The following is a 21,675-nucleotide window of genomic DNA, read 5'->3' on the forward strand; positions in this document are numbered from 1 at the left end:
TGTGTTTCTCTAGCATTTGACTCAGATTGGAAAGAAAGAATGTGTGCAGAGATATGTGTGTCTTTGTGACGCAGAGAGAAACTCCGTAAGATTGCACAGTCTTATTGATGTTTGAACAAAAAAAGGTAGGTTGTGGGTTTTGAGCCTATCGACCTGGATTGTGTTTCTTCACCCAGTTTGCAAAAAAAATTCCATTTATGGCTGCTCTGAGTCTTTTGACTTTGTGCCAGCTTTTTTATTTTGTGACTGCACATCTTAGCTATGGAACTTTGTCAACTTCTCTCTCTGCATCCAAAGCCTATAATTTCCTCTGCCTTCTCCCCTCTGTCATTCTTGGCAGCAGGATCTTCTCAGAATTCCAGTGAGTTAGCGAGCCATAGGCTTGTGCAGTCTGGGCCCAGAGCGGAATTCAGAAAACAAAACAAAACAGTGGTTTACTTTAATCAGGCAGTACTGTTTGAGGAAAGCTTGCTCTATTTAATACTGTGCTCAATTTATTTACAAGAAATATGCGGCAGTGTTTCACAGCATTCCTCTTGTGTGAGAAGTTTGGTGGGTTTTGCCTGCGCATGTAAAATTAAGCTCCCTTTGGTGGACCAGTCAATTTTATTTGTAAGACTGTTGGAATAAGATGATTTTCCCCATGTGCAGATGCTGAGTAGCTTGAAGGGACCCAGACTCCTGACCGGGGCCTCTCTGCATTTACTATAACGATATCTAAGAATTATCAGGAAGTCTTTGAATCATAAGATAAAACTTCATGAAAATAGGTCAGGGAAAGTTTTATGGATGCTATGAAAAAAATGTAGATTCCTGAGCCTTGATGAAAAATGTTACCCAATGACCTAACACTCTATATTTTTATCCTGTGTAACTTTTTTTTAAGCCATGGGCTTCAAGTCAAAACCTCCAAAAATACTGGCCTGTTTGTAAAATATATTAAAACCCCCAGCTGTTTCTTAGAGGGTGGAAGCTTTTCGTTTCAAAGCACCGTGAGCGCGTTGGCAGTTTTTGTACCTGCCTACCTGCGCAGTGACCTAGAGGCATCGCTGAAGAGCTGGATCCCGTCTCCAGGTGCGTTCAGCATCTGCCCTGTGCTGGGGTTACCGAGAAGGCCAGCAGTCGAGTCCCTTGATTCGCTGTGGTGCAGAAACTTTCTTCCAAGAAATAAAACTGAGATCTGACCCGAGACTGCCAACGTTAAATGGAAATGGGTCCCACGCACCACAGCTGGGACCACAGCCAAGCTGGTCGCCTCCAAATGAGAATTCGGTACCCGACTGCTGTTCCATCCAGCTGGCGAGTGTTTTTCTCTCCACAGTTCTCGTGTTTGAGTACAAGCTGCGATTTTTGTTTCCTGCTTAAGTGTCCTCACTATCTAATTATGCTTTAGTTAAAAGGGTTTCCTTCCTTTAAGTTGTTTTTAATTTCTTCTTTCTGAAGTAGACCTTTAAAAGATACTGCTATAAATAACTTCAGAGGTGAAAGTACAGCTTTTTTTTTTTGATCTCTTGAGTTTCTTAAACAAATATGTTTTCAGAGACAAAATAGATGGCAAGAGAGTTGGAAAAAGTTGCACATTTAAACGTAACACCTCGTTAAAGTGCATTTAACTGAAAGACTGCACTGTGCCTTGGAAATAGGAAGTTGACTAAAGTGAGCAATTCGGGAGGTGCTTTCTGCAGAATGTGTGATACGTGCGTTGGTAGGAAAGGGTGCCAGTTCCTCATCTGGTGCTCACCCCAGTGCAGTGGCTCTGTAGATGTGGTGGTTGATTACTCCGTGGTCTTTACTACTTTTTTGACTTACGGTTTGTCAACTTGTGTGAGCTGTCTGTGGGAAAAGGCAGTCAGGGAATCACACTTGCACTCCTCGTACCTGTGTAAAAGATAAAAATCAGTTTTTCTTTTGAAGGAAGTGTAGCTGTTGCTTTCTGTTGAAGTCACAAGGCTTCCCTCCAACTTCATCTTCACTTTGCACTTTAAACATAGGTTAATTTTATTTTTATTGTCCCTTTCTTTCTTTCAATTAGTAAAGATTAGAGGCATTCGTAACCCCTTACAAGAAAAGTTCCCTATCAAAAAAATACTTGTTCAGTGCATTATTGCAACTGCTTTCACTTTTGAAATAAAAAGTTAAGGGAAATTAGAAATATCTAAGAGTGCTTTGCTGTGTAAAGCCTTAGTGTGCTTAAAAATTTGATTTTGTGAATTGCACGTACAACTGCTGCATGTCACTGACTTGGCTGTTTGGGAAGACTGATTCACAGGTAGAGGGAAAAAACCCCTGGATTTCATTGCTGAATTGTTACTCTGGTTTGCCATTGCCAGAGCATTTAAGTAAAAAGTGTGTGTATAACTTTGAGTTGAGTGAAACATTTTCAATTTTTATTTATGGGGCCAGCATTTGTCCTCATTTTAAAACGAGGTCGGGAAGGTCCTATTTTAAAATGGCACTCTAGCCTAGAAGTAGGTTTTCAGTAACTCTGCGTAGTTGTTTGTTAACGCAATATTTTAATGTTTTAAAAAAAAAATTAAGTACTGTGTTTTGGGAGAGAGAATTGGGTTTTCTGGAATGGGAGTACTGAAGCTAAAATTTGCAAGGCTTCATCCTTCAAGGCTAGATTTATAGGTAACAGGTTGGTGTATAATCAAAGCAGTTACATATCATTGTTTATTGGCTTTTGCACAAGTGAATTCTGTGATTCCATGAAGACCTGGCAGATGGGGGAATGAGGGATGTGTTGGTCACCCGTGCCGGGTTGCATTTACCAGCATTACTCGCATGCAGCCGTGGCGAGAAGGGGTTTGGGGCACAGTGTGCAGAGCTCTTCAGATTTTGAGTTTTCGTTGTCTCTTGGACTCCTCTGTAGCCAAGACAATTTTTTTGTTGTTGATAGGTTGTTACTATACTCATTGCTTGTCCACCGTGATGCTGTATGTGTCTGAAAAAGAAAAATGCAGAGAAAATAATTTGAATGAAAATACATAAAACTAGCAGCAAAGATTTTCCATGTATAATGAAGTTAAAGAAAAACATACTGAGCGGTTCCTCTCCATGCTAAGCATGCATGAAGATGGGATTTATGGAAGTTACGTAGGGATTTGGGAGTTTCAGCTATCACGTAGTACAACTGCACGTGGCGCTTTTACAACCCAGCAAGCAGGAGAGCTGAGGAAGAGGAGCGGGAAGCATTCCTTCCCTGCGCCGGCGGGGCCGCTGCGGCTGGTGACACGGGTTGGGGCCCAGGTAAAGAATCACTCGTTCTCTTTTTTTGTTAGGTTTTTCCCTTTTTTAGAGGTTAGGTGCCATCCTCTAAGTGGAAAGAATATCTTGATTGCAGCGTGGGTTTTGATATGTTAAAATTTGCAGTGGAAAAACCACTTGTGATCTTTTATTCCCTTAGGAGTCCCAACAGTCCAGTTTTGGCACCGGAGAACAGAGTAAGTACATGAAACTTCCTGTAATGTGTTTAATGTTTTCATTGTGATTTGGTATTTTTAGTCTCTCTTAAGATGTCATGCTTTTTAGAGAATGAGATTTTCCAGACTGGTCGTAGGATGGAGTCTAAGTTAACATTTTCTGTACATTCTCAAGTTTTAGCCTATAAAACAATGCATTTCTTGTTGAGATCTACACAGTTATGACTGAGTTGCAAGGTTGCTACTGTCTTCTAGGAAAAAAAAAACTGTCGCGTTTCTAATTCTCGAAAAAATGCCTTCTCGGTTGATCTAATTGAAAATAGCTGAGTACTAAAGCAAAACACCCTTTAAAAAATCCAAATCCCTGCTGGGGGACATATTAGAAACCAAAGTAGTGCTTATGTTTATATTTCAGTAGAAAAAGCACATTGCAGTTTCACTGTTCGTTTACACGTTGTCATTTTAAAATCGAGAGAGAGAACTGGTCAGGAACTCATACGGTAATATACTTAGCAATATCCTTGAATTTCTCGTTCCAGAAACATTTTCAGATTTTAGACAAAAGCAGCTTTTATTTCCCTTTAACTGTATTGTTGTTTTGAACGTTACTGAAATGAATAATTTAACACAGGAAACATACTGGGTAGAACTGAATTAGATGCGTGCTGTTACCTTCCAAAAGTCTTGCCACTCCTTCTCGAAGTGATTAAGCAGATTAAATAGTAAAAGAAGAATGGTTTATTCTTAGATATTCACAAGCAGCTTAATCTAAACAGCTGATACACTGGGGAATTACAGAAACAAATTAAAACTTAATTCCATAATGCTAAACAGTAGACTTATGTTATAGGAGCAACTGGTCTTTAGGTGTGTAAATGGAGAGGCAAGGTTAGTCAAAACACAGAACCAGTTTTTAACTCCTGTTTGAATTTTCTGGGAAACTTTTAACAGCCCCAGTTCTTGTTTCTGGAGAACTATGCAATTTGCCAGAATTAGAGCAAGGGAAGGAAAAAGCAGATTATGTCAGTATGTATTCCTATTGTAAGAATTGCTTTCTGAGTTTGGTTTCTGGATCTAAAGATTGCTCATCCACCTATAAACAGGGATGCTGAAACAAGTCAGAGCTTGACAGGCTGATTTGTCCTGTGTCCTGCATGTAGAAGGCAATAGATTAATCTTGATAGAAGCAAAACAGGTTTTCACACCATTAATACCAAATTGAGTGTGTATTGTTTTAGACAGCAATGATTTAAATAGTTTTCTGGATTTTCTTGATTAAATTATTTGCTGTGTTTAGTATTTTGTCTCTGCATCCACTCACTCCTTCAGTCTGTGGGAGATGGTACCTGGCGTCAGCTAGTTAGTTCTTTCGTCGTCTACTCAACCGTTCTTGGTTTATCTGAGACCGTGTATTTCTGGTAACTCGAGAGTAACTTATTTTGCTGGCTGAGTTTTCAACTGTGCATTTCTTTTTTCTTCTTCTAGAACGATATAACCCTTCATCAAAAACATCCAATGGTCATCAATCCAAATCGTAAGTGGCTGTTGAGAAAACGTTTCTCAAACAACAGTTGAATTTTAAGAGGCTTGGAAAATTGCTGTTTCTTTTACTAGGATGTGTCAGGTCTTGCACAGACTCTTTAGCACACCTCTCCTTGACTGGCAGAAAAAGGGGATCATTTTTAAGCAACCGTTTTTTGGGACAATAGATCACATACGGCACGTTGGAGGGAATAACAAATACACCGTGCTGCCTTTCTGTTCCCCTGTTTGTCAGTTGTCAGGATAGGTGTGTGAGAGTTTGGACCTCGGAATTGGCTTGTGAACCAGAAAAGTGTCGGCACCTAAGAACGGGCAGGGTGGGACGGGACTGAAGCGTGTGCGTGGCAGAGCTGTCAGCTTGGAAGCAGCTTGTAGCAGTTGCACAAATAGACAGGAGGAGGGACTGGTTTGTACTGGAGGAGACACCAAACTGCGTTTGGGATCTAGTTACGTTCGTTCTACTCAGTCTCTTAACTGCTGGCAACCGTTTCTATTAGTTATTCACATGGACCCAACATTTTACTTTGTCAGTCACGCAGCTGGGAGGAAAAATAAAAAGCGACTGGATGGCTGTAGTCCTGAAAGTACCTGAAAATTGCTTATATGCTGTTAAAAGATTGTTTCCAAACAAATATGTCCATGAGTTTTTCCAAACAAGTATGTCCGTGAAAATAAAGGTTTGCCAGCTGATTGTATTTTTAATAAAAGTGATTGTAGATTCTGAAAACTCGTTATCTACGTTAACATTTGTTGTGATGCAATCACCATATGAAGTCTAGTTCTTCTGTTTGTCCGTGCGCGTGTTACAGTATTAGCAAGATAAAAAAGCACGCGACCTGTGGGAAGGGAATAGAACAAGAAAACCCCCTGAATTATTATAGCCTCACAGTCAGTTTCCCAAAACCACTTAGTTGAAGAAGATGCTCATATGCAGCCAGTTCAACAAGTGGTAGAAATACAAGTTCACCGTCTGGCTTTGCTTTAGTCGTAGCACTATAGACCGCTAGGCAGGAGCTGTGGTATTTCCAGCGCTGGGGAGCGCGAGGTGGCATTGGACATGTGTTGAACTGGGATGCGCGGGGAGAAAGTTGAGATGATGTGTACTGTGATAATACCATTTTAAGTAATTTTTTTTAAAAAGTGAGTGTGGTCTGGTCAAAAAACATAAAAAGGGAGATAAATGCATTTTTTGTAAAGGGATAGCAATGAAAAATATTTTGGGAACTAGATCCTAGAGGCTGGTGTTTCTTTTCAGATCATCAGCAGAACAGCTGTACTATGAAACCCGGAAGTATTAAACTTTTAATCCTTTCTCATTTTCTTTCTCCAGATGTGACTCGAACCAGACAGAGTAAGATGTTTTATTTTTGTAATCAAAGGTGTTTTTCAATAAGCACAAAGGCCCTGTACCCTGCTATATGTTTTCAGTGTGTTCACACGTTTTCAGTATTGTGAAATAGTGTGCGTGTGTGTGTGTGTGACTACCAGAAATAATTATGGCTTTGAATACTAATAAAATAATTATGGCTTAGAACATTTGCACTGTTGCCACGAGACAGGAAACAGCCACTAGTGTTGGCTTTCTATTTAAAACAGTATTCTTGGCCATTGTGTATAAGAAGTTGAACATACCCAAGGTAGTTCCTCCCGCGTTAGTAAATTGTGTCAAATTTCCTTTCTAAATTTAACAGAATGGACTAAGGAGTCAAAGTACTAGAGTCCTTATTCTTCTCTAAAGAATGACTTAACTCACTATTCTTAAACATTAAATGTTAGAATGGCATCTTGTGGAGTTCACCCACGCAGCCTGCTTCGTAGTATAAACAAGAGCATGTTGAAATATAGAAGAATGCTTTGGAAGTAATTAAAAGTATGTGGAAAAACTTGTCTCACTTTCTCCCTTTTGCTTAGTATGTTGAAAGATGACTTAAAACTTAGCAGTAGCGAAGACAGCGATGGAGAGCAGGTACGTTCATTAAATCAGTCTCCAAAAAACATAGCAAATGCATTCACAGTTCAGTAATTCAGCAGTTTCAATATTCTAACAGCTGAGCAGCTTGAGAGGAGAGTTATGATTAAGAAACAAAAATCAAATGGCATGTTTTTAGACAAACCTCAGGTATTCCTAAATGTAAATTTGGGGAAAAATCATCTGTTTTGTGGAAGCGGTATGCTTTTATCTAGAAAATCTCGGTTTGCTGATTTCAGATGGGCTTTCTCTGAACACAAAACAGCAGTACTGCACTTTAAAACATATGTAACAGCCTGCCATTTAAAGATAGAGCAGAACCCTTCATGTTCTGCCACTCTGGCTAAAGAGCCCATGGTAGGAACGTCTCTGCGCATTAGTCGCTTGGGACTGTGTTTGGGGTGATAAGGGATACTGTACCTGTAACTGGGAGTGTAGCAGCACCTTTGTTTTTATTGAAAAGTCTCTTTTTTCCTCCTTGTCAATACTAACTTTGTGCAGCTTCTGCCAGAAATGGCATTTAGCATGCGAAATTAAAAATACTCGTCTGTGCTACCCAGCAGTAACCCACGCTCCTCTTCTTTTTTTTTTTTTTTTCTTCCTGTTCCCAGTTCTAGTACTTGTGGTGAAAACTTGGAGAAAACTCTGATTTGTTTTCCTTTCTGTATAATGCAGACAAATTTAAACTGCTGCAAGTACTGAACTAAGATGCTGTTCAGGCTTAATAATTTAAAAAATGTAAAGGCTCTAAATTGATGCTTTGCAATTTAATTGTATACACAATCCTAAAGTAACTTCCAGAAGCTTCATGCTCTTTTTCTTAATTGCAGGACTGCGATAAGACAGTGCCGAGGAGCACGCCTGGAAGGTAGGCATTCCTGGAAGATTGCAGCATAGGAAGCAGAGGGGTGATATTCAGTCCAGTCAGCACTTTTGACTTGATCTCATTTCTAAACTCCACGTTTGTCTTTTGTCTTGTGTTAAAGCAAAAGACGATTAGAATTTAATCAGTGATTAAATAGCGTATATCCTGCAAATTACACGAACCACTTTGGTAAGGGAGGAAAAAACAAAGGCTGTTGTTTGTTTCTGGGGTAAACTGTGTTCAGTCATGCTGAATTTTCTAGTAAATGTTAATTAAAATATTACATCTTATCCTTTCTAATGAAAGGACTTCTAGGATATAGTTGTGCCTTGGGTAGCATTTGTTTATTTTTCCTCATTTTTGTTTTCAGTAATTCTGAACCTTCGCAGCATAACAGCGAAGGAGCAGATAATTCAAGGGATGACTCGAGCAGCCATAGTGGATCTGAAAGCAGTTCAGGATCTGACTCTGAAAGTGAAAGCAGTTCCAGTGACAGTGAAGCTAATGAACCATCACAGAGCGCATCCCCAGAGGTAGGATTTGACATGGATTAGGGCTGTCTTCGTTAGCTTGGAGTTAATCCTGAGTTTTAAAAGCAGAAAAAAATTTCATTAAATTCTCAAAACTGTTTAAAAAAAAAAAAAAGTTAGACTGACAACCATGGGATCACCGTGAAGATGGAATATTCTTTTGCTGAAGTACCTGTAATTGGATACAGTAACGAGTCTTTATATAAGCACGCATTTGATGTTTGACTTGGGAGGTGATTTTTACCACCAATTATCTATTGGAGTGCAGAAATTAGATATAGTAACAGTAGCTTGAAAAACGGTGGGCTTTTCATCTGGAAAGCTATGGCAGCAAGTCCTGCCTGTTGGTAGCAGCTGCTCCAGATGAAGGGAAAATGAGAGCTGTTATTTGTGCCTATATTCATCAGCCTATATTGCATTTGTTATTTATCTTGGGTTTTTCGTGTACCTCTTGCTTTGGCGTGCAGCATAGGACAGCTATCCTGTGGAAGAGATGCGAAAAATGTGAAATATTTTATCTAATGCTGTTTTTTCATTTGTTTTTAGCCAGAGCCACCACCAACAAACAAGTGGCAACTGGATAACTGGCTGAACAAAGTTAATTCACATAAAGTCTCACCAGCTTCTTCCGTGGACAGCAATATCCCATCTTCCCAAGGCTACAAAAAAGAGGGACGGGATCAGGGGGCAGGCAGCGGGTATGCTGATCAAAGCGGATCCAAGGATTCAATTTCTTCCACACCAGGGCGAGATTCCAAACCCACCCAAAAGGGCTCAGAGAGCAGTCGCGGCAGGCAGAAATCACCTGCCCAGAGTGACAGCTCGACACAGAGGAGGACTGTAGGTAAAAAGCAGCCCAAGAAAGCAGACAAGACATCTGTTGAGGAGCCTAGAGGAGGTCTTAAAATAGAAAGTGAAACCCCAGTAGACATGGCAACAAATATACCTTCAAACAGGCATAAGGCAGCCACAAAAGGCTCCAGAAAACCCAATATAAAGAAAGAGCCCAAATCTTCCCCTCGGCCTACAACAGAGAAAAAGAAATACAAGGCTTCAAGCAAATCTGCCCAGAAATCCAGGGAATTCATAGAAACAGATACCTCATCCTCTGATTCAGATGAAAACGAGAGCCTGCCTCCCTCATCACAAACACCCAAATACTCTGAGAGCAATAGGACTCCTGTTAAATCTTCCATGGAGGAGGATGACAGCTTTTTTCGGCAAAGAATGTTCTCTCCTATGGAAGAGAAAGAGCTTCTTTCACCACTCAGTGATCCTGATGAAAGGTACCCACTTATTGTGAAGATTGACCTGAGCCTCTTATCAAGAATACCAGGGAAGCCTTACAAGGATGCTGACGCACCCAAAGGGGAAAAGAAAAACGTGCCAGAGAAGCACGCGAGAGAATCCCAGAAGCAGCCATCTGACAAAAGTTCTACAAAAGGCAAAAGGAAACATAAGCAGGTGATCATTTTGCAGACAGAGATTTACCTGTTATCTCAGCCCCTTCGTGGGTTGCTGCGCGTGTCAGGCGTGTAGCCCAGCAGCCCAGGTCACACCTCGGTGTAGTGACTCTGAGCGATTTAGAGATGACCCTGGCTAGCTGTTTTGTGTAGAACACATCGATCATCCCTGTGCTGTTACAGTAGAGACTATTGGGATTTTCTTTTGGCGTGAAGGGGGGAAGGGAGAAGGTCGCACTGTAGGAGCGTTAGCACTGCAGCTAGAGCTCGTGGAGCTAGCGCAGCGTCTGTACCTCTGAGCACTGCATCCTCCCCTGCCTCCCCCCGATCTGCTCAGGCAGCTGATCCAATGGAAAATTCACCTGGCCAAAAAAAACCCCAAAAAAACCCAAACCAGTTTTCAGCTGGATCAGCTCCTGGAACCAGTGAATCATGCAATTGCATATTGCCAGGGCAGAAATGGGCCTGGGGCATGGCAGCAGCAGGAACCCTAATCTCAGGAGTGCTGCTTTACTGGGAGCGCAGGGATCTCTCCGTAATGATATTTAATCTTTTCCAAAAAAGTATTTCATCTTTTCACCTATAATGAAAAAGCAGAAATGCCTGGGGGCAGTAAAGTGGACAGGGATCAATGGGGGAGCTGAATAGAAGTAATACTCTTGGTAGGGGGAATGGTAAGAAGCAGTTGGTGTAATTTAAACTGCTTTTAGACACCTCAGAAAATGGACTGACTGTACAAAGAGCAAACCTGCGACTGTAAGAGGACTCAGTGATCCAATGAGTTTTTATAAATGTCTGGTTTCCATGAAGTTAGGAGTGTGAAGCCCTGGCTCGGGGATTCAAAAATTGCCATGCTACTCTGGATTTCATTCTGAAAATTTCATTTTGACAGGGATTTGGCAGTGGTTGTAAGATTTTGTTGACATGCGGAGTCAGAGGATTATATGATGTCATCCAGAGAGTCATTTGACTCTCCAGAGGAGATAGATAATTTCAGTTAAACCATTTTTCCTACTGAGCAACCTAAGTAAATTTGGTTACTTACTAAAATTAGTGTCATCCAGGAGACTTGATATGTAACTGCAAACAGGGGTTTCTCCTGTGCTGTTCCTAAGGTTCTTATTTCCTCTGGATAAGGAAATTGAGAAAGTATGAGCTTTTTTGTAGAACTGGAATAACTCAGGCCAGTACAGTGACTAATTATTATTTGCAAGCGTTACTAGATAATTCCTAACGTTCATGGAACACACTCACATGTTCCAGTGGCTCTGAATACACTGACTTCTGTTTCCTTGACCAGTTACACCTTTCAGTCCACATTTGGAGTTACAGCATTAGAGATCTGTGCTCTCACATCTAAACCAGAAAGCTTTGGTAAGACCAATTAAATGTAGGCTTTATCCCGGTAAATAGCCTGGTTGTTAATTGGTTTGAATCCTCAGATCACTCTGATGCTTACTGGTACGTGCCAGAGAAGACACAAGCCTGTTTGAGGCAACTAAGGGAAAAAACCCCTTTTCCCCACCTCTCCAGTGTTTAGGTTTGCGAGTGCTCTGTGCGCAACTTGATTTCTACACGTCTTTCCTTGCTCGCAAGGCTCGGGGTTGCAGCGTCAGAGTAACAAAAATGAAACCTTTTGGGTTTGAATCTGGGTTATGTTAGCAGATGACTTGTTCTGCGAGGCCCTACGTTCCATTTTATTCACTGCATTAATACTTCAGTGCTTGCTGAAGACAGCTTAGAAATTCTCTTTCAAAATCCTTTGACTCTAGAATTAAATTGATATGATTTATGTAATTGATAAAATTTAGTCCTCACCATCTCTGAGCTTACTTTAATAGACTGCAAGACTTTCACCTTTTTTATGGCATTCGTGACACCTCTGTTAGGCTTCCCAACATAAAATCTGTCTCCTGATCTCTGATCGAAGCCTTTCCCAGACTTTTCTGGTATTTCATGGTGATAATATGTTTGTGCTAAAATGAACAACTTAGCTGCTACTTCTTTTATGCAGGTTGGTAGTTTAGAAGCCAGACTTTGTTTTTCATTATGTTCCAATACCAGGGTGTGCTCAAATATTTGATACAGACTAGATGCTTTAGGGAATCTCTGTGGTCTGTAGATATCTGTACACTGCAAAACGCCTGCTAAATTAAATCTCTTAATGTGAAACACTGTCGCTCTCGGTGAAGCTGTAAATGTGGACGTTTGCCTAGATGTGTTTTTCGTTTGCTTTATTCAGAATGAGGATGAAAACAGAGCCAGTGAAAGCAAGAAAACGAAACTGGAAGAAAAAGCTCCATCAGGACACAAGACTTCTAGCAGTAGGGAGTGAGTATCTTGGATATATTTTCAACATTGAAGGCTCAGGGTGATCAAGGAGATGGGTGCCCATCTTTCCCCTCCTCCTCTCCCCCCCCCCCCCCCCAACCAAAGTATCTCCTCATTATTACTCAATGGGTTAAATTTCATGGCTTCTTACCCTTCAGATGGTTTTACTTCAGAGTTTCTACTAGTAGTTGGTAGAAATTAATTCCCATAACCAAAACTGTTGGCCAAGGACAATTGTTTTACTTAACAGAAATAAGGTAAACCCTCATGTGAAGGGTTGGTGTGTTATGGAATGGATGCTTCCTGGTTTTTCTCTAATATACAGTGGGGTTTTGTTCTGGTTGAGAAATCAGCTGTGCATCTAGCTTTTTGATCTTGCAAAAATCTGTGCCCAATCTGGTAATTCTCCATTTAGCAAGTTTGTGAACTGAGCACGAATTACTTAACTGGCGTTGTCTGGGAAGCCGATAGCAGTGAGGTTTGGATCCATGGATTTAGCCTCACGTTTGCTTGATAGATTAGCTGAAGAAAAGTGTGAGTGACACAAAAGCAAAGTATTACAGAAGGAGCAAATCAGTAACATTGTTTAATACGCTTTTACTTGTACAATATTTCTGTAATTTTCCATGCTTTTTGTAATAGCTATTATGATTTTATTTGCTTTATTTCTTGGTCCGTGTTAATCCGCAGGAAAGAGTAAGGTGGTGGGTTTTTTTCCCCACTGCCTTTTAAAACTCTGCTATTTCACACCAAGCAACTGAAAAGTGGTGTAATTATGCCATGGAAAATATTTCTGCGTAGTGAGTAATTATGAGAAGCTGCAGCACATCAGATGCTAGAAATCTTGTTTGCCCGTTCTGACTAAACAGTGTCTTACTATTTGTTAGGAAACAGACGTAGAACAAATGGATGCATTTCTATCTTAATTATGCTTTTTTACCTATTATTTCTGATATTTGCTTGCTGGCCAGTGTAGTTATCTGAAGGACATTTAATTAGATGAAACTATATGATTTTATAACAATAATGTGTAGAAATAATTCTAGGAAGCCAAAACTAGTCCACAGTAACCCTCGGCAGCCGAGACAAGAGGCTACGCTGGGAAAGCTTTCCAGTTTCCCGGGTTCCAGAGAACATTTATCTGGACCATCTTTTTTTCTGAGCTGTTAGGCTGCAACAGACAGCCTGGCGCTGACGTTGGCATCAATTTCTTACGTTGTAAGTGTTTAGGGTGGTTTTTTTAAGAACTGTTGTAGGGATGTGGTTTTATGGTTAGAACTTGTCTTCTGTGTTTTCAGGTCAGAACAAATAAAATGGTGAAAACGAGTTCAATCTGGCTTCGTAGAAACCTACTCACCGAGATGATTATTCTCTTTCTTTTCCTCCATATCTGCTTTGCTATGTCTAGCAATAAAAATCTTGTTTGTTTAAAAAAATATTTATTTAAAATCAAAAATAAAAGTTTTGTGGTGTTGGGGTTTTTGGGTTTGGTTGCTTGTTTGTTTTGGGTTTTTTGGGGTTTGGGTTTTTGGTTTTTTTTTTTTTTTTTTTTTTTTTTTAGGAAAGAAACCCCAAACCTGAATTTGTTCATTTTGTCCAGGTCTTCAAAGCCAAGTACTGTTAAAGAGAAGGATTTACTGCCGTCTCCTGCTGCCCCGGTCCTGCAGAAAGATTCCAAGCAAGAACATGGGTCCCGGAAGAGGACGGTCAGTCAGTCGTCAACCTTAAAGTCCAGCAGCAACCTCAGCAAGGAGAGTAGCAGTGGCAGTAAAGGCAGCTCGTCTTCTAAACAAAAGAAGACAGAGGGGAAGGGTTCTGGCAGTGCTAAGGAAACCAAGGTAAAGGGCTTATTCTGTAAACGCCTTGAACCTGTTTCTGTGCTTTGCAGTTTGACATGCTCAGTGTGATCTGAACAATAATTTGCAGTTCAAGTTAAAATGTGATTAGTTTTAGATATGCATGGTTTCATGTCGTAGCGCTTAAGTACCTTGGAAGTCTGTAAATTAGAAAATAACCTGGGAAAGATCGTGGGATATTAATGCTTATTCCTACCAAATTCTTATGTTAATTAGTGAAATGTGTTTAGTCATCTTCTGATTACTGATGCTACTTGTTTATTGTTTAATTTGTTAATAAGAAATACCACTTGAAAGCTGTTTACACAACAGTAAATGGAACAATGAGGTCACTCTTATCTCATCGGAGCAAGCACAGATCTTGTCCTGATTTTACAGGAGAGCAGAAGCTCAGTCCATGCTCAGCGCTGGGATGCGAAGCTGTAGCTCTCATTTTATGACATTGTGGGACCCCAGAAAGATTATTTGAACTCCAGCTCAGGAATGTACAGTGTTCTGTCTGGTTGAAGTGGAGAAAACATGGTTAGAAAGATGGTGCAGAGAGTGTTTTTTCAGATATTTAGATTAGGAAGATATTTAGATGGTGGAATTTAGAAGTATTATAGGAAGATGAAACCCCTAGGTCACTAAATTGTAACGTGCTTTTTCATCAGTATATAAATGTGTATTACTGGACAGAAATTATCCTGTGAGGACATCTGAGAGTGCGTTGTTGAATGCCTGTGATGAGCAGTTTCGATTGTATAGCCAGCTGTTGAGCAGCGTATGTTTGACTGGGAGGGATTTCACCTTCGTCTTTGCGATTCCAACGCGTGCTGCAGGTGCTGGCGCGGCTGGCTGAGCGCTCTGCAGCAAAGCCCCAGAGCATCCCTCAGGCTGTGGAAGCTCCGGTGGTTTAAGCAACTGCTAAACCTCGGTAGCTGGATTTGCAGTCTCGGAAAAGCTTAGAAGCAAAGTCTAAAAATGTTCAGGACGAGTAATTGATGTGGGGAGGAGTCAAGCAGCAGATAGACATTAGCAATGGCAGAGAATAACTTAGTCATCAGGGTGGAGTCGGTGAATACCTGAGCTGGGAGACATGCTGTATCCCTCCAGGTGCCAACGCCAGGAGACTGTAGAAGCCTGGCAGGGTTGTGGATATCGGTGGCTGCGTAAGACACTTCCAGGAACTATAGACACTGAATTTCCCTTCCAGGCTGAGGCTCTGCCCTTTCTTTATTCGTCGGTGTAGAAATGTCCCTAAGCCAGTTGTTAATTTGTGCGATGTTTATCGTTTTATACTTCAGATATGCTTAGTCATGCCTTTCTCAAAGCAGTACCTGCTCTTCCTGCATTCCGCTGCATGTTTTGTTATTCCGTCCGCATTGCAATGGTAGATAGTGCATTGCTGTGCCAGTCTGGTGTCCTGCAACTCCAGGATCCTTCTGATTAGCAATAATCTGATAAATGTAGGTTATGAAATACATCTGTATGGATGGCCTTTAGTGATGATAAATCAGGAGAGCGGAAAACACGTATGAAGCTGGGGAGTTGTTTTATACTGTTTAGCTCCTGAGAACAGGTTCACTTATGACTCACAGAATCTCCCGGTGTATTAGAGCAAGGATCTTGGTTATAGCCTCTGCGTCTTCCTCTGCACCAGCGTTAGGTGAAAGCCTCGCGGAAGCTGCGTTACTGTCTATGGAATGGCAGCTAAGGCAGCTGCAAAGCTGACCTTACCGCATAGAACACGTGAAGTCATGGGAGACATTTATACAACAAATGCTTTTCTTGAAAACAGAGACGATGTAACAGTTCTTTACATTTATTATTTGGCAACAATTTTCCTTTCAGGAAAAGATTCTGAACAATTCATCAAACTGCCCTCCTGCATCTGCTCAGTCTACAGAAGGTTCAAAGTCAAGAAGAGCAAAACTTGCTTTTGATGATAGGTAAGAACAGCAAAAGGCACCTTTCCCTTTGTGGGGCTGTGCATCTCGGAGCGTAGCCGATAACTTGGCGAGAGTTGCAGTTTTGCCTCACAAAGGATGCTCGGTACAAGCTCACGCTCTGCAGAGCTGTGCGTTGTTCCTGCAGGGATGTGCTGCTCTGACTGCTCCCGGGGCCCGTTACTCAGCAGACAGCACAAGCCTTGAGAAGGAGCTGTAGCCTGCCCTGTGCCTTCCTGCCGAGCAGAAAAGGACCAGCAGTAGCTTAAATAACTCAGGGTGATTCTGGTTTTAAATGCTGGTGGGTCCTTCTCACCTTACCAGGACACCACTGCTACCTGTTCGCTTCTCCTTGAGGGTCAGGAGTTGTGGTCATTGACAGCAGAGAGGAGCCTTTGGTTTGGAAATTCCAGATCCACAAGAGTGGGATTGGGATTGAGTCCTGTGGGGTTAAAGAAAATATCTGGGAAAGAAAACAAAATAAATATTTTATCGTCTTGTGCAGACTTTAGGTTTCACTTGTACACACATTCAAATCTCAGCACAATGCTTGCTCTTAAAGTATTTCTCTTTGTTGTTCTTTAAATTCACTTTACAGATAAAATGTGTTTATACCAAATGTAAAAGTAACTCCCTGGTTAAGAACTCTTTGAAAGTGTCCAAGCTAGCTGGTCAGTGTTTTCCTCCTGATAGTTATTCCTTAAAGAAAAAGAGAAAAAAAAAAAGAAAAAAGTCAGGTGAATTTGATGAATGATGAGAGTACGCTATCAATCATTTAGGACAAAATAGTTTACAGGGATTTTGTAATTATTCTAAGACAAAACGGGGCCAAGGAATTGAGATAAGATCAAATTTTTAAAAAAAAATAAAATCTGAATGTATATTGAAGGACAGGAAGACATAACGAGTGCACTCTCCGAGGAACAGTAAGCGTGTTTTGGAATAGCAACGTGTTCTAACTGTACAGTTGTGATTGAGACGTTTTAGGTCTTCTTGGGCCTAGAGCTGAATGAACTAATTTTGTAGGTATATAATCTTTTTAATATTAACTGTTGCTTTGTTACAACATCAATTTCCTGTAAGTGGCCTGTTAAAAATGTTGATTTTTAAATAACTTTAATTCTTAGGCAAGTAAGATGGAGTGGATGGGAGAATTTATTTCAAACTTTAATCAACTCATAGTAATATATTAATATATTGAAGTGTATAATTACACTTTTATCATTACCTTCTGCTCATCTAGTTGTGAAAGTTATTTAGCATTGATTGTCTTAGGTGGGTAAGCAAAAGCAATTAACACCTGAATGCATCTTGATTTATTTTGTATTATTACCATAGTTTTTAATCATTTCACACCTTCAGTAATGCCAGTTGTGGAGGCACTGGATTAATTTATCCTCAAATTTGTGGGTTTTTTTCTTTGCCTACCCCTGTTAGTCAAGCGTTCGGTTTGCTTGACTATCAAATAAATAAATAAATTTAACCAAGTCATGTGTACTTATCAACTTGCTTGAAATACTGTTTTGAATTACCTGAAACTAGAAAACTAACTTTAAACTATTTTTAACAATTTTATCATACTGGAACTAATCATACTAGTTAATTATTTTAACCACTTTTTTAACAGTTTTATCATAGCGTAGCTCCTGTAACTTGAGTTAGACAGAAAAACAACATAAAATTGGGCAGTGTTAAGAAGCTTCAGTCATAGAAGGAAACGCAGTATGGGTGGGGCTGAGCCCATAAATCTGTGTCCTCTGTTGCAGGACTTACTCAGCTGATCATTATTTACAAGAAGCGAAGAAGTTAAAACATAATGCAGATGCATTGGTGAGTAAATTCCCAATACTCATCCGGGACACGGCGTGGTGGTGGACTTGCCAGGGTTAGGTTTATGGTTGGACTCGATGATGTTAAAGGTCTTTTCCAACCTCAATGATTCTGTGATTATACTGAGGTTTGTTTACTGCTTTTGCCATTTTGCTGCCCTTCTCTACTGGAGCTTTCTTGTGCTTCCTTTCTGGTTTTTGTCCTTAAAAGTTGTTTCCAATCTCCTCAGTCTGACAGGTTTGAGAAGGCTGTGTACTACCTAGATGCTGTCGTGTCGTTCATTGAGTGTGGGAATGCATTGGAGAAAAATGCTCAGGAATCCAAGTCCCCGTTCCCTATGTATTCAGAAACTGTGGAATTAATCAAGTAAGCATGGCAAAGCGGATGCAAAAGTCAAGTGGGTGGGAAAAAGGTCTGGACATCAGAGCCTCTAGATTTACTAAAGTTTTGCCACTGGCTTTTGAAATGTCTTATCATTCTCTAATAAAACTGGATCACTTACCAGTTTGTTCCAGTTGCTGAGGCTTAAAGTGTTTTCATGAAGGTTGAGGTCCTTTCTGCTAAGGCTCTTGAAGTCTATCGACAGCACGTAACAGACAAGAAGCAAAACTATTCCAGTTACTACCTAGTCAGCATTTTGTTTAGGGTCTGAGAGAGGTTCTTGAAATGGTGAAGACGGTTAAAACTAGAAATTCATAACAATTTGAGTATTTTGCGATTGATAAATGATACTGTAATCTTTATTTTATTGTTTACTTGATGTCTTTCTTTGCAGATACACTATGAAACTGAAGAATTACTTGGCACCGGATGCTACGGCTGCAGATAAAAGGCTAGCAGTGCTTTGGTATGTGTAGTCTGAACTTAACACAGTACACTGATTAATTTCAAATGTTTTATCTGCATGAAATGATGCATTACACTGAGTTGTCAGGTGTTTCTGAAGCAAATACGTGAGTTTTCCACGTGGCTGTACATAAAGATTAATGCTGTATATCTGATTACTGTAAATTGGGGCAGAGGGGTTGTTGACGGTGAGGATGAAGTCTTTGAAGTATTTAGGAAATTACTAGATTTGTATGGAGTAACACCAGAAAGGATGGAGGGCCTCCCTACGTACTCATCCAGCGATAAGTTCAAATTTGGACTGGCTGTAAAGAATTCTCACTAGCCCCCTTGCTTAGTGAAATGGCTGCAGCAGGCGTGGAGGACCAGAACCCTGGGCTGTCCGGTGGAAAACAAGGGGAGGCCGTGGCGGAACACGTTCGGCTCGGCATGGCCTGCCACGGGCGGAAAATGAACAAAAGCCTTGTCTAGGAAGTAACTTCGTGTTGTCTGCCAAGCTGAGAACTGGAAACGTTGTATTGGCAAGGTCACTGAAAATTAGAGTTTCAGCTTAAGGCACACAAAGTTATGCTTCTGTTTCCTTGGGAATTTAAAGGTGCTTACGGATTTTTTTGATAGACCTACAACTTGACAGTTGGCAGAGAAAGCTTTAAAAACACACCTATTAGATTGCTGAACTTCTCATTGTAATAATCTTGCCTTTAACTGTGTATGTTTTGTTATTCTGTCTTTGGTCAGTCTTCGGTGTCAATCTCTGCTATACCTAAGGCTTTTCAAACTGAAAAAGGAAAGTGCATTGAAATATTCTAAAACCCTGACTGAACATCTGAAGGTAATTACATATCTATTTTCTTAGAATATTAAAACCTAATCAAATTAAAGCTCTACGTCACTTTAAATTCCTGAATCCAGTTTTCAGAGAGCTACGTGTGAATGTGGAATATACCCTATTTGGAACTGGACCTTGAAAGTATATTAAAGTTTAAAGCTGGGAAGAGACAGTGTGGCTGTCATAACCCTGCTGGTCCCAGCATGACAGATCTCTATCAGTAATTTGATCTAGCTTTTGTCGTCTTTAAATTCTCCTTGAAGTCTGCTAAATTTATGAAAAATGTTTTTCTTGCTGCAGATAGAACAAGCTGAAACTTCACTGTCATGTTTAAGCTTAAGGGAATTCAGGATCCAGGGCTGTACTACATGGGCTGCAGCCATTCAGCCTTCGCAAAAGCTGGCAGCAGCACCGGCTTCTAATTCAAAACCAAATTGGTCTTTCTGGATTTTTGTTGTTTGCAATGGGATGTGTGATTTTTTTAAATTACTTTCTTATTATTCTTCCATCCTCCACTCCCCTGAATTTATCTAAATTCCTGTGCATCTGATTTAAAAGTGCTGTCAGGGAAAGGAGATTGAGACGCATCCTTTGAATAAAGTTATTTTAATCAAGATGTCGCAGATGAGAAATTTACTGGGATATTATTCAAAATGTTGATTGTTGCTTAAAAGAAAAACTACAAAAATTAATTTGGTCAAAAATAACTAATTAAATAACCAGATAAAGTATAACTTGTTAAAGTATAAACGTAAATCAGATGACAAATTTCTTTTTCCCCAAACAGAATTCCTATAATAATTCTCAAGCACCATCACCTGGCATGGGAAGGTAAGCAGTAAAAGCTGTTACCTGTATTTCTCAACTTATAGCTAGTTTTCTACATAAACTCTGTGCCTGAGGTGCCCAAAGAGGAGCTTTTCACTCTTTGAAGTGTCGGGATGATTGTTCTGAGGGCATAGATTTTGATTCGGTTGTTTGTGTAATTACACTGCTAAAAACCTTGGAAGACCGCTGCTTGCGGTAGTGCTCTGCAGAGTTTGTCAGGCAACTCCTTGCTGAAAAAAGAAAAAAAAAAAAAAAAAAAAAAGGGCTCAGTGTGTCATTAACACACAAGTCACTTCTCTCAGTGAGTTTTATTGTTTCATTTAATGCTTTTTCCCCTCAAAACAATAGCTTTGTTAATGCTGCAAGCCCAGACAGCTGCAGGTACTTTCAGGGCTGCCTGTTCCATAGCATAGCAATTTACTTCTGGTCTTTAAAACCTGCCAATGGACCTTTGACAGATTACTCTGAATTTTAGGGCATTTCAGATTTGCATCATGTTATCTGAAAGTGTAATATTATGGCAGAATAGTTCCCATGTAGTTGTAATGCTTTCATTGTCGTTCTTTAAGGTTCCATTTATTTAAACAATGAGTTTTAAGATGTTATTGAATTAAAAGGCGATGAGGTTTGGTGGTTAGGTTTTGGCCGTGAAGTTAAAACGTAAAGAGTTGGAGGATCCTCAGCAGTTGTTACCAGCTCACGCGTTTCATTTGTTGTAGGGCAAATCCTGACCTCTTAATGTGTAAAGTGGGAGCGCTTCAGCATCTCACACCCTGAGATGTGGGAAGAGAGGTCTTAGAGGGGATCTTACAGCATGATGTGCCTAAAGTACATAGATATATATTCATTTTACAATTTAATATTTTTCTTCGAATAAGCAGCAAGCCTGTCGGTATGCCGTCTCCAGTCTCTCCAAAGCTGTCTCCAGGGAATTCAGGAAATTACTCTTCCGGGGCAGCCAACCCTTCAGGGAGCGGGTCTTCAGTGACGATCCCCCAGAGGATCCATCAGATGGCAGCCAGCTACGTCCAAGTTACGTCCAACTTCCTCTATGCCACTGAAATTTGGGACCAAGCCGAACAACTGTCGAAAGAACAGAAAGGTAAGGGCTGGCACAGGTGGCTTGTAACATCAGATGTATCCGAGTGTGCTGAAATGCTCATAGGCTTTGAATTTTGGAGTTGAATCTTTGGTTGATGTGCACAGGGTGCCGAACCAGAAGTTCTGGTCCTCTGCAGAACTAAGATGGAAAGTTATACCTTCGATTGCGGTGATACCCCGCGCAGGTTGTGTTGGTTCTCAAGGTGGTGTTGGAGATGTAATGTTTCCTACCAGCTATGTGTTTAAAAAAGATAAAAATCTCTGTTGCGTTTCCTGCAGAATGTTAGGTGTAGGAAGAGGAACTTGGTCCATTTCCATTTATGCAGTTCTTAAGT

General features: G+C 40.4%; 1 protein-coding gene across 5 annotated transcripts in view; it reads left to right on the forward strand.

Moving 5' to 3' along the window:
- The window catches only part of AFF4 (ALF transcription elongation factor 4), a 52,604-nt gene that overhangs the window by 25,271 nt on the left and 5,658 nt on the right, over positions 1–21,675 (forward strand). For 3 of the 5 annotated variants that reach the window (XM_054841696.1, XM_054841694.1, XM_054841697.1), the window contains 16 exons: positions 3,407–3,443; positions 4,908–4,956; positions 6,295–6,315; positions 6,876–6,930; positions 7,764–7,801; positions 8,169–8,331; positions 8,875–9,792; positions 12,034–12,122; positions 13,723–13,960; positions 15,812–15,909; positions 17,673–17,736; positions 17,966–18,102; positions 18,512–18,583; positions 19,321–19,414; positions 20,199–20,242; positions 21,118–21,341. In XM_054841696.1, coding sequence (XP_054697671.1) covers positions 3,407–3,443; positions 4,908–4,956; positions 6,295–6,315; positions 6,876–6,930; positions 7,764–7,801; positions 8,169–8,331; positions 8,875–9,792; positions 12,034–12,122; positions 13,723–13,960; positions 15,812–15,909; positions 17,673–17,736; positions 17,966–18,102; positions 18,512–18,583; positions 19,321–19,414; positions 20,199–20,242; positions 21,118–21,341 — 2,341 coding nt within the window. The remainder of the gene's footprint in view (positions 1–3,406; positions 3,444–4,907; positions 4,957–6,294; positions 6,316–6,875; positions 6,931–7,763; positions 7,802–8,168; positions 8,332–8,874; positions 9,793–12,033; positions 12,123–13,722; positions 13,961–15,811; positions 15,910–17,672; positions 17,737–17,965; positions 18,103–18,511; positions 18,584–19,320; positions 19,415–20,198; positions 20,243–21,117; positions 21,342–21,675) is intronic. The other 2 variants (XM_054841695.1, XM_054841698.1) reach the window with 1 other exon arrangement.

The sequence above is a fragment of the Grus americana genome, chromosome 14 (assembly GCF_028858705.1).
Source record: "Grus americana isolate bGruAme1 chromosome 14, bGruAme1.mat, whole genome shotgun sequence".
NCBI lineage: Eukaryota > Metazoa > Chordata > Aves > Gruiformes > Gruidae > Grus > Grus americana.